General features: G+C 55.2%; 2 protein-coding genes across 3 annotated transcripts in view; one reads left to right on the top strand and one right to left on the bottom strand.

Annotated features, from left to right (window-relative positions):
* The window catches only part of LOC140681273 (uncharacterized), a 319,254-nt gene that overhangs the window by 243,645 nt on the left and 61,380 nt on the right, over positions 1-14,229 (bottom strand). The gene's annotated exons all lie outside the window — the stretch shown is intronic.
* Positions 1,546-3,895, top strand: LOC121469097 (serine/threonine-protein kinase pim-1-like). Its single transcript, XM_072920690.1, has 5 exons — positions 1,546-2,010; positions 2,103-2,153; positions 2,442-2,814; positions 3,202-3,378; positions 3,699-3,895. Exons 1-5 carry the CDS (start codon positions 1,546-1,548, stop codon positions 3,800-3,802), a joined length of 1,170 nt encoding a protein of 389 aa, XP_072776791.1. The 3' UTR covers positions 3,803-3,895.

The following is a 14,229-nucleotide window of genomic DNA, read 5'->3' as shown; positions in this document are numbered from 1 at the left end:
TCAGGACAGGAATGTGGTAGACAGCACACAGATGGCTTGGATGTTACTGAGCAGGGCTTGCCCTCCTCAAGGAGTTGCAGTGTCACATTGGACAATCCATGTCCCATGCTCTGCCAGCAAGGAGGTGAGACCATCAGCATTCCCCTCCTCATCCCTGTGTCCTTCTTACAGAAGAATTTTCCACCCACTCTGCTCCCGAGAGCTGGCAAGTGCCCATAGGGAGCCCCCTTACCCCTCCTGGGGCACTGCGGAGGGCGGGGCTGAGACAGGGCTGTGATGGCACAAAGGGCAGAGCGCTGGCGTCAGGCAGGGCTGTGATGTCCCAGGGCTGTGCTGGCCGCAGCACTGTGACACCACTGTGACATCACCGCGCTGTCGCTGGGTGAGACAGGCCAGCGCCGGCAGCTGCCAGTGCAGTCGCGATGGGACGTGCTGGAGCCATGGGTGACGGTGATGTCCTGGTGACTGCGCTTGTCCTGCTGCTGGCCGCCGTGGCTGTCTGGTGGGCCTTTGGCCACCGGCAACCACGGAGCCGGAGCACACGGACAGCGAAGAGGAGCCAGCGCCCCAGGGTCCGGCCCAGAGGCTCATGGAGGAAGCGAGGAGCCCCTGCGGCTCCCAGGTTCCCCAGGCCTCGGGCTGCTCCTGGCGAGCAGCCACGTGCTCCCGCCAGACCCCTGGGCAGCCCCGGCGGCTGCGGCCCCTGCCTGGCAGTGGCCCGGGAGCTGCAGGAACTGATGCTGCAGCTCTGGGATGGCAACAGGACACGTGCGCCCCTCTACTCTGGGATGTGGCAGGCATTGTGGAAAGAACTGGACGAGCTGCTGAAGAGAGGCCACCTGCCCTGCTGTGGCTTGGCCAGCTCCTCCAGAAGCCTCCATCCCTTCCAGAGGCTGTTCCCAGCGAGATTCTCCATCCCTGGGAGAGCCTCAAGGCCTGCAAGGATGGCACAGCAGGGGGGAGCCATCACCATCCATGCAGGAACCTCAGGCTGTCAGAGACCCTGCACCCTGCCAGCAGCCTCTGCTATCTCTGACAGCCTCCATCCCTCGCAGAGGCTCAGTGAGACCTGTCAGCCTGCGGAAGGAGCAGAGCCCGTGGACAGGTCTCCCAGCTCCCTTGGACTCACGGACTTCAACAACATGGGCGCAATCCTGACCCTTGACATGGCAGAGGAAAGCCCACAAGTCCAAATGGGAGCCCAGCCCGATGCGGGGGAGCCTGCTCAGGAGCAGCTGACGGGGCAGCAAGTGTCCTGGAGCCAGCTGTGGTCATCCCACAGCGGCCAGGACAGCCAGGACGCTGTGCCGCTTCTGCCAGCTGGCAACAGCCCGAGCCTGGTGGTGGAGACGAGCCTTCAGAGGTTCCTCCATCTGCAGGAAGCTGCCCCGAGACAGCCCTCGAGTGCCGCGAAGGGCTTTCTAGTAGCAGGTGAGATCTCCTGAGGAGCTGCCTGAGGCTCCGCCGGGGCTCTGGAGGGGCGCGGCCAGGCCAGGCCAGGGCCCCTGAGAGCAGCCCAGTCGCTGGCTGTTTCCAGTGCCTCCGATGGCCCGGCTTGAAAACGCCCTGTCTGCTTTGCAGCCGCTCCTGGGTCTCCCCCGTGCCAAGCCTCGGGCTGCAGCCCCGGCCGTCGGCAGGAGCAGAGCCCAGCCCACGACGCCGGGGACAGCGCCGGTGCCGCCCTGCCCCGCTGCCCCGGGGCTGCCGCAGCCGCCTGTGCGCGCTGCCCCGGCCCGGCTCTGCCGCTCGCCAGCCCGGCGGCTGCAGGGCGGCGGCCGCTGCCCGGCGCGCAGCAGGAAGCGGGTGAGAGCGCGGCGGCCCGCGGGGGCCCGGCCCGCTCCACTCGCGGCACTTGCGGGAGGGGCGGGTCCTGGGCGCAAGGCTGATGGCTCGCTCTTGGCCGCAGGGCAAAGGAGGCAGCGGCAGGAGCGGTACCTGCTGGGCCCGCAGCTGGGCAGCGGCGGCTTCAGCACCGTCTTCTCGGGCATCCGCCTCTCGGACGGCAGCCCGGTGAGTGGCCGCGACGGCCGGGCCTGGGCGGAGGGGCAGCGGCGGGGAGGGGCAGGGCTGGAGCTCAGCCCTCCTCTCCCCATGGCTCGCAGGTGGCCCTCAAACGCGTGGCCCGGGAGAGCGTCCTGCAGTGGGACGAGCTGGTGAGCGAGCGGGGCCAGCGGGACAGAGCGGGGCGTGGCGGGCAGGGAGAATCCCGGGGCGGGCTCAGCGTGCGGAGCCGCCCCCGCGGGCCTGGGCACGCCGAACAGCGGTGCCGGGGCCGGGCAGGGGCAGCCCCGAGCATCCCCCGGGCGGGAGGAAGCGCAAGCGCCTGGGAGGCTGCGGCAGGGGGCACTGGGGCATCCCGGGCAGGGCGCAGCGCAGCCCCAGGCCTGCAGCAGCAGCAGCAGCAGCACCTGCCCCAGGGACTCATTTTCTCCTCCTCACAGCCCGACGGCACCCGCGTGCCCTTGGAGGTGGTGCTGATGGAGAAGGTGGGCTCTGGCTGCCAGAACATCATCCAGCTGCTCGACTGGTTTGAGCTGCCAGATAGCTTCATCCTGGTGCTGGAGCGTCCGGGGGCATCACGGGATCTCCTGGAGTTCCTGCAGGAGCAGGAGCAGGGGTTCCTGTGCGAGGAGCAGGCGCGCTGGCTTTTCTGCCAGGTGCTGGAGGCCGTGCGGCACTGCACCACCTGCGGCGTCCTGCACCGGGACATCAAGCCGGAGAACCTCCTCGTGGACCCGGAGAGCGGCGACCTGAAGCTCATCGACTTCGGTTGCGGCACCTTCCTCCAGGAGCGGGCCTTCACGGACTTTGCCGGTGAGCCCATGGCCTGGGCCCTGCTCCCGGTGCCAGGCACTGCACGGCCCCGTTCCCTCCCGGGCCGCGGCCTTCAGCCGGCTGCCCTTTGACATGGGGCGGATGCCGTGCCCCAGGAGGCGGCTGCCGGCCCTGACGAGAGAGGGGGCGGCAAAAGCGGCTCCCGGCCCCTGGGCTCAGCGGGCCCACAAGGGCCTGGGCTGCTCTGCTGGCCTTCTTGGCCTTGCGGAATGGTTTCCTGCTTTTGGCCAGCTGGCTGGGGGACGCGGGGTGGCCTCGGGGGGGAAGCTGTGGCCGCGGGCGCAGCCCCTGCCTCGGTCAGGAGGCTGGTGCCAGGCTCTGGAAGGCAGCAGCCTGCGCCCGGCCAGCGCCGCCTGTCTCCCCTAGGAACGCGCGTGTACAGCCCGCCCGAGTGGACCTGGCTGGGTTGCTACCACGGCCACGCGGCCACCATCTGGTCCCTGGGCGTGCTGCTGTACGTCATGGTCTGCGGCAGCCTCCCCTTTCAGGACGACCAAGCCATCGTGCTGGGGAAGCTCTTCTTCCGGCGGCAGCTCTCTCCAGGTGGGTGTCCGGCCTCAAGCCGGCGGGCTTTGGCAGTGGCGGCGCACGCCCGGCGCGGCCCTCACGCAGCTCTGCGGGACGTGGATCTGCCCTCACGGGCCGGCCGCAGGAGGGGCCCGCGCCGACGGGGTCAGCGCGGCACGGGCGGCCGGAGGAGGCGGCCGCGTCCCGCCGTGCCGCTCTCCCGCGCGGGGCTGAGCCGGTCGGGAGCCCGGCACGGCCCAGAGCGCTCGCGGCACGGCCCGGGCCCCGCGGGTGACGGGGGCAGCTGGGCAGGAGACTTCTGGCGGTGACCGGCGCTTTCTGGCTTCTCTCCCCAGAGCTCCAGCACCTGATCCGATGGTGTTTGGCCAAGCACCCTGCGGACAGGCCGGAGCTGGAGGAGATCTCGCGCCACCATTGGGTGTGGGGCCGGCGTTTTTGATGCCTTGCCGGAGCCTCTGCAGCACCCACTTACCGAGTCCCACGCAGGGCTGAGGACCCGAGAAATAAACAACAAACCCATTTTGGTGTTTCAGGGCTGGTCCTTGTCAGCAACTTCAGCTAAAGAGCGATATTGGTGGGGAAAAGGGAGATACAGCAGTCCTTGGGAGGCCTGAAACTGCTAATGGTGGTGGGGGAGAGCCCAACAGACTCCTCCTGCATATCCCTATCCCTTACACAGGGGAAGCCCTGGCTAAAATCCAGGAAAAACCGCACTGTGGATCCAAGGATAAGAACCAGGATCTGTGTGGAGATCGTACCTCGCGGGAGGCCATGGGGCCACCCCTTGCTGAGGGGTCTAACATTTTACAAAGATGGGCCATCGGTCTTCAAGTACAGCCCTGTGGTGTTCTTCCACTAGAACTCCTGTGGCATGCTCCTGTTCCACATCCACACAAAATTCAAATTCTTTTTCCCTGTCTGGAAGGGCTAGGGAAGGAGACTCAGTTCATCTGCTTTTTAACACTTTAAAATTCTTTAAAAATCTTTACAATTCTGCCGGGCTCTTACTGGGCAGGGATGGCAGTGTTCTAGGCAGACATACGTTGCCCCAAAAGGCCTGCCTTGAACAGGAGCTCAGCAACAGGCTGTGACCCCTTGCCTTCTCTCCCTTGAAACAGGGTATTGCTTTTTAGACACCACTTGTCCCGGTGGCTTCGAAGTCATTTGGAGAGGTTGCATATCTAATTTTCCACATTTCTGTGGGACTGCTCGCACTTGTGGCTTTACTTCAGCATAGGTCTTCTCTGACATTTGACACAAAGTTACAAGGGCCGTAGCTTCCTCATCAGCTTTCACAGTCATAATTGACATTCCCATTTTAGCCATCAAATCCCTTCCCAGTAAATTGTAATCACAGGTAGGAAGAAACAGAAATTCATGCGTGTCAAGCCTATCAGGCACATTTACCAACAGTAGTAGTGGCAGTATTTTCCCTGGACTGTGTTGGCAGAAGAGGAGGCAAGGATGTGCAGAGCCATCTGTCCCGAGGTCATGGCTGTGGGGAGGACGAGAGGACAGTAGGGGCATGTGGTGAGGTGGAACCTGGCAGCATCTTGCCCATCCAGGGCACCCTGAGAGCCAGCAGAGCCGAGCCTGCAGTGCCTGGCCCTCTGGGACCAAATGCCTTCCCTCCCTTCCCTCTGCCCCCTCATTGCCTCACCTCCCTGCCGTGCTGGGCTCTTCTCACTGCCTCCTCCTTGACCTCCTGGCACGGCCACTTCTGGACCCGGGCTGGCCATAACCTCTGGACAGGGTCACGGCCAGCCGGACGCTGGGATTTGGCACCTAGTCAGGGTTGAGAGATCCTTCCAGGCACTGAAGCAACTGGGAGACCACTTGTTGTGGGGCCACTGGAAGGACAGGTGTGGCCACCACGCTGGCACTGGGGATGGGAGGTCACTGGGACCCCGTGTCCTGCCCACAGGCTTTCTCCCAGCTCTCCAGGGGTGTCTGACACTCAGCTCGGCCCTCCGTGGCTCTGCAGCCCACCAGGGCCAGCAGAACCCTGATGCCCAAAGCCATGCCAAGCATGGCTTGGCCCACTTGGAGTGGCCGAATCCTGTGGGAATTCGGCTCTCTGAGCACCCTCTCTGCTTTTAGCTGCTCCCAGTGTCCTTGTCCCACAGACCCTGGCTCTGCCAAGTACCACTGGCTTCTCTGGGTGCCAAAGGATTTCCAACAAGAGAAGGACAGTGCTGTTACAGTGATCTTTCATGAGGTATTGCCTGGGACAACTTGGACCAGAACAATATCTGTGACGCTGTGGCGTTGGATGGGTGTCTTGGTTTAAAAAGACAGGAGTCTGTGAAGGAAGGCAAAAGCCTCCTGTGAAATAGAAAAGGTAAACTCCCTCCCTCCGAATTACCACCATTTCAAACATAAAAGGCCCTCAGGCAAAGATATGGAAATTGGAATAACAGTTCTTTACTAGGAGAAAAACTAAATAAAAATAATAATAATAAAAATGCAATTAGTACAAACAAAACTAGTGGTAGAGTCAGAAACCTGACACCCTGAGGAGTCAGGGTGTTGGTAGTGGTTCAGTTAAATGGTGGCTGTTCTTCCTGGAGTGGCAGATGAAATGCTGCTAAAGCGGTGACTTGTAGAAGGGTGTAGTTTTCCCTGAAGGTCTGGTAGTAGTTCAGCTTGGCCTTCCTCTGGGAACCTAGCAGAGAAGAAAGCTACTTCCCTGGGAATCCAGCGAAGGGCTGCCCTGGAGTCCCAAAAAGTGCTGATTTTATGCAGGTAGGAATGCATGGCTCCTCCCTCTGGGTGGAGCATCTCACAATGGGATGATACAATTTCACCAGTCACGCAGTGAGTCATTCCATGGCCCATTAACAGAAGATAACTTCCCCGAGGGAGACATTGTTCTTGGAAGAGATAAGAAAACTGCCCAACCTCCAGCAGATGGCAAATAGAATACATGCTTATCTTACAAGCCAGGACAATGGGATTCATCCGAATATGTCCCAACAGGAAGCCCCTAAATCCTCTGCCCAAGGTCCTGAAAGACAAGGAGGTCCACGCTGGCTCAGTGTTCTCTGGCCCTTTCTGATCTGACAGGAAGGGATTGGACTCTCCAGGAAACTCCAGCCCTGATAATCTGATCTTGATAGCGGGAAAGGCCATCATTGGCACTACTGGGAAGTGATGGAAGGACAGTGCCAGCACCTGGACAGGGCAGCGTGAGATAACAGAGGGGAATGTAGGAGAAGAGATTATGGGACGCAGGGAATGGGGCTGCAGCCGAGCCTCATTCCCAGCGAGGTGCAGCTGTATAAGACAGGTGAACAGCACTGAAGGAAAAGAAGCACGGAATGCTGATGTTTATTGACCAACCACAAAAGAGTAAAAGGGCACTCAGATATTACGCATGTGAGGGAAAAGGGTATAAAAGTTTGTAACTGGGGAATAATAAAATGCTGGTGCTTGAAACCTTTCATGGTGTCAGTCATGAGTCCGCAGTCAGGGAAATTCCTGTCTGATTGACTATGCCACTACCATGAGGTCACCCATCTCATGGATGATGGGAAGGCAATGCAGGTTCTATTTCAGGATTTTAAGTGCAGTTTTGATCCTGTCCCTCGCAGAATACATCTGGAGCAGGTGTCCAGGTGTGAGACAAAGAGAGACAGGGTGTGCTGGCTGAAGAATGGGCTGATGTACTGGTTTTCAATGGGATAGGATTCATTTCCTTCCCAGGGAGCAGCAAAGAGCTGGGTTTGGATTCAGGACCGGAATGTGGTAGACAGCACACGGATGGCTTGAATGGTACTGAGCAGGGCTTGCCCTCCTCAAGGACTTTGCAGTGTCACATTGGACAATCCATGTCCTTTTTCAACAGTCCTTTGTGTGACGAGGGCTCCCAGGTAAGAATTTGAAAAGAAAGTTCTAAAAAACCCCAAACCACAGAAGCTTGCATGGCTTCAAGATCTCAAGTACCAAAAAGAAAAGAACCGCTGACTCTGCCTTGGTCCTCTTGAAAATTTGTTCCTTGTTGGTTTTGTGTATGTGTGGAGGGGGAAATTATTGCTTGTGTCTAAATCAGTCCCATCCTTATCCCCTGAAACTGGAACAGGTTCCTGCCATCACGGAGCCTCACGTGGGTGCCGTGGTTTTGCTCCTGCAGTTGGGGCCTTTTCTTTTTGGGGTCTCTATTCCCCAGCCAGCACATTTGTTACCTGAACAGTACTTCAGCAGGAGAGAAACTCACATGTCAGGAGCTCTCAGGTTTGGGAGTATCCACCCTGAGTATTTCAGATATCAAACCTTGGAGAAAAAGAGAAAATTTTCTTGCTACCTGAATACTTCGTGTAAGAGCAGCACCTGTAGTATGAAGTGTTGAAGGGCGAGTGTCTTTCCTTCTCTGGAGTTCCTGAGAACAGGTGGTGTTCATTTTACCTGGAATTTGATCAGATACCAGCCAAATTGCTCATTTTAAGTTAGACAATTATGTTGCCCATAAAAAGAACACAAAACAACCGAAGTTGTTTTATGCAGCGCTTTATTGAGGGCCCTGGGAGCCTGAGGACTAATGTCCAAAGTCAGAGCCCCCCGAGCTAACAAATCATTGCGTTTATATAGAGTCTATATCAATGGTTGCTTAATTCAACACATATCTGTCGACGTTACACTCCAACAATCATTTATTTACAGATTAGTCCTTGTTTAAATTGAACATTTTTATAACTCCTCTTCACTCTGTTAGGTAAAAACAATGTATTCCCCCAAGATCTACCTATCCATCTTGTGAATAATGACATGTTCTACCACAGCCTGCTCTTGGAATGTATTCTGAGATAAGTTCCTACCTCGCCAGTATTCCGTACTGCCCTTACCTAACAACTGTTTCTAACAACACACAGCCTATGGCCTACTAAGAATTCTAAGCCTTAGCCGAACTACTTCTACTAAACTTTTGCTAGTCTGAAATGCAACAGTCTGATCTCGGAATCTAAGCAGGGTCGGGCCCGGTTAGTACTTGGATGGGAGATCGCCTGGGAATTTTGGGTGATGTAGGCTTCTTTTGCTGCCTGCTGGCCAGTGGTCCAGCGGCGTGTGGTTGTGCTTGGGCAGCCATGGCGAGGGGCAGGAGGGAAGGGTCAGGTGTGCCTTGTGTGCTTTTTGTGGCTTGTGTGTGTGTGTTGTGGGCTCAGGTCTGTCTCTCGATTCCCTTGTGGGCAGGGGAGGCCCTTTTGGGCTTGTTGAGCCCCTGTGGGGTTCTGAGCTTGTGCCCGGAGCCAGTCTGGTCTGATCTCAGAAGCTAAGCTGGGTCTGGCCCTGCTGCTGCTGGGGGCAGCCTGTGGCAACTCGGTTCCTTCATAGGCAAACATCACCAGCCCCCTGTTGCTGTCCCCAGCCCCTGTTGCTGTCCCCAGCCCCCTGGTGCTGTCCCCAGCCCCTGTTACTGTCCCCAGCCCCCTGGTGCTGTCCCCAGCCCCTGTTGCTGTCCCCAGCCCCTGTTGCTGTCCCCAGCCCCCTGGTGCTGTCCCCAGCCCCTGTTACTGTCCCCAGCCCCCTGGTGCTGTCCCCAGCCCCTGTTGCTGTCCCCAGCCCCCTGGTGCTGTCCCCAGTCCCCTGGTGCTGTCCCCAGCCCCTGTTGCTGTCCCCAGCCCCCTGGTGCTGTCCCCAGCCCCCTGGTGCTGTCCCCAGCCCCTGGTGCTGTCCCCAGCCCCCTGGTGCTGTCCCCAGCCCCTGGTGCTGTCCCCAGCCCCCTGTTGCTGTCCCCAGCCCCCTGGTGCTGTCCCCAGCCCCTGTTGCTGTCCCCAGCCCCTGGTGCTGTCCCCAGCCCCCTGGTGCTGTCCCCAGCCCCCTGTTGCTGTCCCCAGCCCCCTGGTGCTGTCCCCAGCCCCCTGGTGCTGTCCCCAGCCCCCTGTTGCTGTCCCCAGCCCCCTGTTGCTATCGTGTGGTGGTTTTGCATGGGAGGTGCTTATGGAAGAAATGCACAGAGAAGCTCTGAGCAGTTTCCTCCATGTCTGACACAAAACCCAATCAGTAATTAGCTCTGACAATCTGTTAAACTGCTGAGAAAGCTGATACGCCTCTGTGAACATGCACGTAAAAAAGGAAAAATCCCCTTCCTGGGGAGCCCACCAGCTGCAGCGGGAGGAGAGGCCGCAGGGCTGAGCTCTGGCTGATTTATTAAAAAATATGGTTATTGATCTAGTATCGATATCCAACTGTGACGGACAAAAACTCTCTGACAGTTTAAAGTTAGAAAGTGTATGTTTATTCGACGCCGGGCAGCGTGCGGGATAGCTCCCAAATACACACCGCACCTTCCAGGTGATTACAGAGTCTTTTTATCCATACAAGTATTGAATATACAAAATACAAATACATATTCATAATTTTAGTACATCCCATTCCCCGCTTCGTATGCTAATCACTCCAAAAGCTATTAAGCATGCGTGGTTTGTCCCTTGAAATGGGTCGGTGGTCCCTTTTATGGGGAGGGGTCCCAAAATGAGGAAGTAAATGAAGTCTTCCTCGTTCTGACCTTTCTACCTTTTCAATGCGGGTATGACAAATGAACTCTTGGTAGAACTCCCATTCCTTGTCTTCAATTGGTTTCAGAACAGAGGAGGACCACAATCGTCTTATGTTCCTAAAAGCTATTTATCAGTTTCTATATTCTTCATTATAAACCCAGCTAACCAAACATTGTGCTGACAAGCAATTAATTATTAGTTAACTACTAACTCTTACCTTCATCAAGGCCTACTCATTTATTATTCTTATTTTAATTAACTCTAGTAAGGCTTATTTCTAACTAAAATCTTAGCTCCTCAAAATCTCTAAATGCCTTAAAGTTTACGTTTCAGTTATTACAAATATTCTTACAAAAGTCAATGTGTTCTGTGTTTTCATTGCTGTTCTTCTGTAAATAAACAACCCTGATTTTTCACACCCCAGTTCTCTTTCCATTTGCTTCAGGCACAGGCAGCATTGGCAAAGTTGTGTTTTCCGCTTGCTCCAGGTTCCCAGGGCGGGAGGTTCATGGGGGAGCTGGCACAGCCACCCCAGGAGTGGGGGTACCTGCACAGAGGGGTCCCACTGACAGAGGTCACTGTCTCCTTGCAGTCTCTCTGGACACACTTGGGAGCTGCAGGGGCAAATCCCAGCGTGCCCGGTCCCGTGGGATCCCATGTTGGGACTCAATGTCCCAGCCAGGGTGAGCACTGCTTGTGGCCCTGGGCTCAGCATGGCAGGCCTGGTGCTCACACCACTGCAGACTTCAAGCTGGCCATGCACAGCTCCGTGTTTCTCCCAAAAATATCACTGCTGCAGCACCTGGGGTTCCCCAGTGCTGGCCTTGTTATCCCTACTGCATGGAGGATCGCATGGCATGGCAAAGGATGGATCCCATGTGGCATCCAACCTGCCCTGATCCAGGCTGGGCACCAGCAGGGGAAGGTGCAGTGCAATGTCTGCACAACCTACCAGCCATCCTACCCCAGCCGCTGCATGAGATGGAAAAGCAGGTGGGGAGTGACTCCAAACAGCGCTGTCTGATTTATCTTAGCCAAAACCAGCACTGGGGGTTGTTGGGAGAAAGGGAGAATTCACATGTTCAGTGACACATTGGAAAAGGACCTTGATCAGATTCACAGGGCAAGGAGAAATTCTGCATCCCTGATTTGCAGTATTTTCTGCTAAAACACACACCTGTCAGCCCAGGTAAAAGCAGATGTTCAATAGAGAGCTGGGTGGGATTAGGTAACAAGCAGATATGAATAGGGAAGCAGCAGTATGTGACTTCTGTGTAGTTCTGAATGATGTTGTTCAAGACTGAGCTGCATAGTAATAAGAAATGGAAAAGCAATGATGGGAAAATTAATAGACGTACACAACAATGGAGATGAGATTGGATCTGAGGCAGGGCTTGGTTCCAATCAAATCTGCCTGGGAAGAGGCCTGGCTTAAACTCTCATTGTTTGCTTTCCTTTGAAGAACAACAATATCCAAAATATGACAGATGAATATTCCTGGGGTAGAGGTTGGTAATTCAACTGCAAACCTCAGGAGAGGAAGGATTGCAGGAACCACAAGAGGAAGACAAATTGTAGTCTCATCAAACAACAGAAAAGTCCAGTGCCTGTGTATAAATATACAGCGCTTGTGTTGAATTCTTCCAGGAAAATGCAAGTCTGAAGTGAATCCCAGGTGTTTGACTTCATGAAAATTAGCAAGCCCTGATTCGATTTCCTTCCCAGTCGGTGAATATGAAATCCCTGGGCAGATGCCTCAGTTCCAGGTGTAGGTAGAGTTACTGTATCCAGGAACCTCTCCTCTGCATCTCCCATTTTTCTGAAAACAAGTCCACACAGTGGCCCCAGCGGCAGCACGTGTCACCCTCTGAGCTGCACTCGCTGAGATTTAGATTTCAGCCCCACTGAAGAACAACAAAGGCTCCTTTGTGGCCATACCCAGAGACAGAGCCCAGAACTGATGCTGGAAGGGATTTAAAGGGCAAACACAGGTGGCTCTAATCCCCCTTCTCACTTCACCTCGGCAATGTAGCTCTTCTTTTGGCCAAGTTCAGCAGCCCACTCATAGAATCCTAGAATGGTTTGGCTTAGGAAGGAACTCATGACCATCTCATTCCATGCCCCCTGCCTTACACTATGCCAGGTTGCTCCAAGCCCTGTCCAATTGGTCTGGAACACCTCCAGGCATGGAGCTGCCACAGCTTCTCTGGTCAGTCTGTTCCAGGCTCTTTCCAATCTCACAGAAAATAATTTCTTCCCACTCTCCTTCTAAACCTGTCCTTTGTCAGGCTGAACCCATTTCCCCTTGTTCTCTCCCTCCAGAGCCTTTTCCAAAGTCCCTCTCCAGGTCTCCTCAAGCACCTTCAGGCATTGGAAGGAGCTCAAAGGTCTCCCTGGAGTGGCTCCAGCAGCTCCACATCCTTCACCAATTCCAGAAACCAACCAGAGTTCAATAATTGAGAGACAAGAACTAGGTGGTTCAATAATGGTTACCAACACACGGACATGACACAGGAACCCTCAAGCCCTGTGGTTCTCTGAGACCAGCTCTGCATTCCTCCCACGCTGAGGGAGGGCATCAGCAGGAGGGATCAGCACTGCCAGGGCAAAAGGTGGCCTCTTTTCATGGCCCTTGACACTGGGCATGTGAAATGAGGTACACAAAGCCAAAGGCCAGGTGGACCTGTCATCTCTGAATGGCTCTTTACAGTCTTCCCAGGAACATGAATGACAGTCACTGTTTTGCCAGGGAAAGAGCATCTGTTGGGAATGTGGTGCAGAAAATGTGCTTTCTGCTCCTCTCAGAGCCAAAATTCCTACCCATTCTTGTAAGTCCCTCTAAGATAAGGACCCTGTTCAGCTGAGTGACAGTGAAGCAAAAAAGCAACCCAGGAATGCATTTTCCTGCTCACAATACCCTCCATTCACATGGGTGACTTTGCACTGGCACACAGGAGAAGGGAAGGAACCCAAACACATCATTGTACATAAAATCAGATGTGTTGAGGGTTGGACAGATCTCACAGGGATATGGAAACCTTCCCTGAAAACCCAGTCAGGGAGAGCCTGAGCTCTTCTGTGGCTCTAGGCAGGAAGATGCTCAGGATCTCCCAGAGAGGCTCAGCAGGCAGTAGGATTGTGCCTGGATCTCGCTCTGGAAAGGCCAGTGGCTCAACTGAGAGCTGTGGGAATGATTTATAATGCACTGAGAGGGGCCACAGTCCTGTAAGGGTCTTTCATCAGGAGCAAAGAGCAGCCTGGAGGGTGGGGAATGCTGGAGCTGTACCACTGTGTGCTCATCCTTCACCTGAATGGGGAGCTGCCCCCAAAGTTGCTATGTATCACTTTTATGGTTCTCCTGTTGGGTATATTTTGGAGCAGCTGTTTTCTGTGGCTTTTTATGGTGGGAAGCAGCCATTTGCCTGCTGTGATATCCTCACAACTAATACTAACTCCTCATTCCCTTTGGTTTTATTTGGGTTTTTTAATGTATTTTTTTGGTTTGTGTGGGTTTGTTTTTTTGGGGTTTTGTCTATTTTTGTTTGAGTTTTTTTTTCTTTTTTTAGAAGTGAGAGGTGAACTTGGCATAGCCAAACTCAAGAAAATGTACACCAGGCTTGACTTTCCAGAGATTGCTTTTGGCTGGCTTTAACTTCATCCTCCAGGCTCAGGATAACCAGTACATTTTCAGGTTTTCCTCTGCATCATCAGCTTGCCCAGACTTTGTTCCGTGTTTCACAAATGGAGAAGAAAATGGATATTGTGCCAAGCTTCATTTCAACCTGCATCAGCATGATAGAAAAGAAGAAAAAAAAAAGAAAATATTCACCAGTTAGAGCAGAACCAGTGTCCCACCATCTTCCCCTCCACTGTTATTAATTTTGTACATTTAGAGGCAAACCTGGGCCTAAAGCTTCCATCGCTCAGTTCCTGATGCAGGACTGCAAGGGTCCCACAAGAAAGGCTGGGACAGAGTGTTCAGAGTGTTCAACAGGGCCTGTGGCAACAGCACAAGGGGTGATGGCTTTCAGCTGCAGGAGGCTGATTGAGGTTGGATCTCAGGCAGCTGCTCTTTTCCACTGAGGCTGCTGAGGCACTGGCCCAGGCTGCGGATGCCCCATCCTTGGGAACAGGGCTCTGAGCACCATGGTCTGGGGGAACGTTGCTAAGCATGGAACCAAAGGCTCTCTAGCTCAACTGTCACGTCACAATCCATGTCCCACCTGGAACTGCCAGCAGCCAGCAAGCAGCACAACACAACTGTTGGCCCTGGGGTCAGCACACCCTGCACGCTGCTCCTGCCCGCTCCTGCCACCCTTCTTGCTCCTGCCCCCGGATACCCCCATCACCAGTTTCGATAGCTGCAGAAGGC

Source organism: Taeniopygia guttata, chromosome 33, assembly GCF_048771995.1.
Source record: "Taeniopygia guttata chromosome 33, bTaeGut7.mat, whole genome shotgun sequence".
NCBI classification, from domain to species: domain Eukaryota; kingdom Metazoa; phylum Chordata; class Aves; order Passeriformes; family Estrildidae; genus Taeniopygia; species Taeniopygia guttata.
This window is presented reverse-complemented; position numbering and strand designations above follow the sequence as displayed.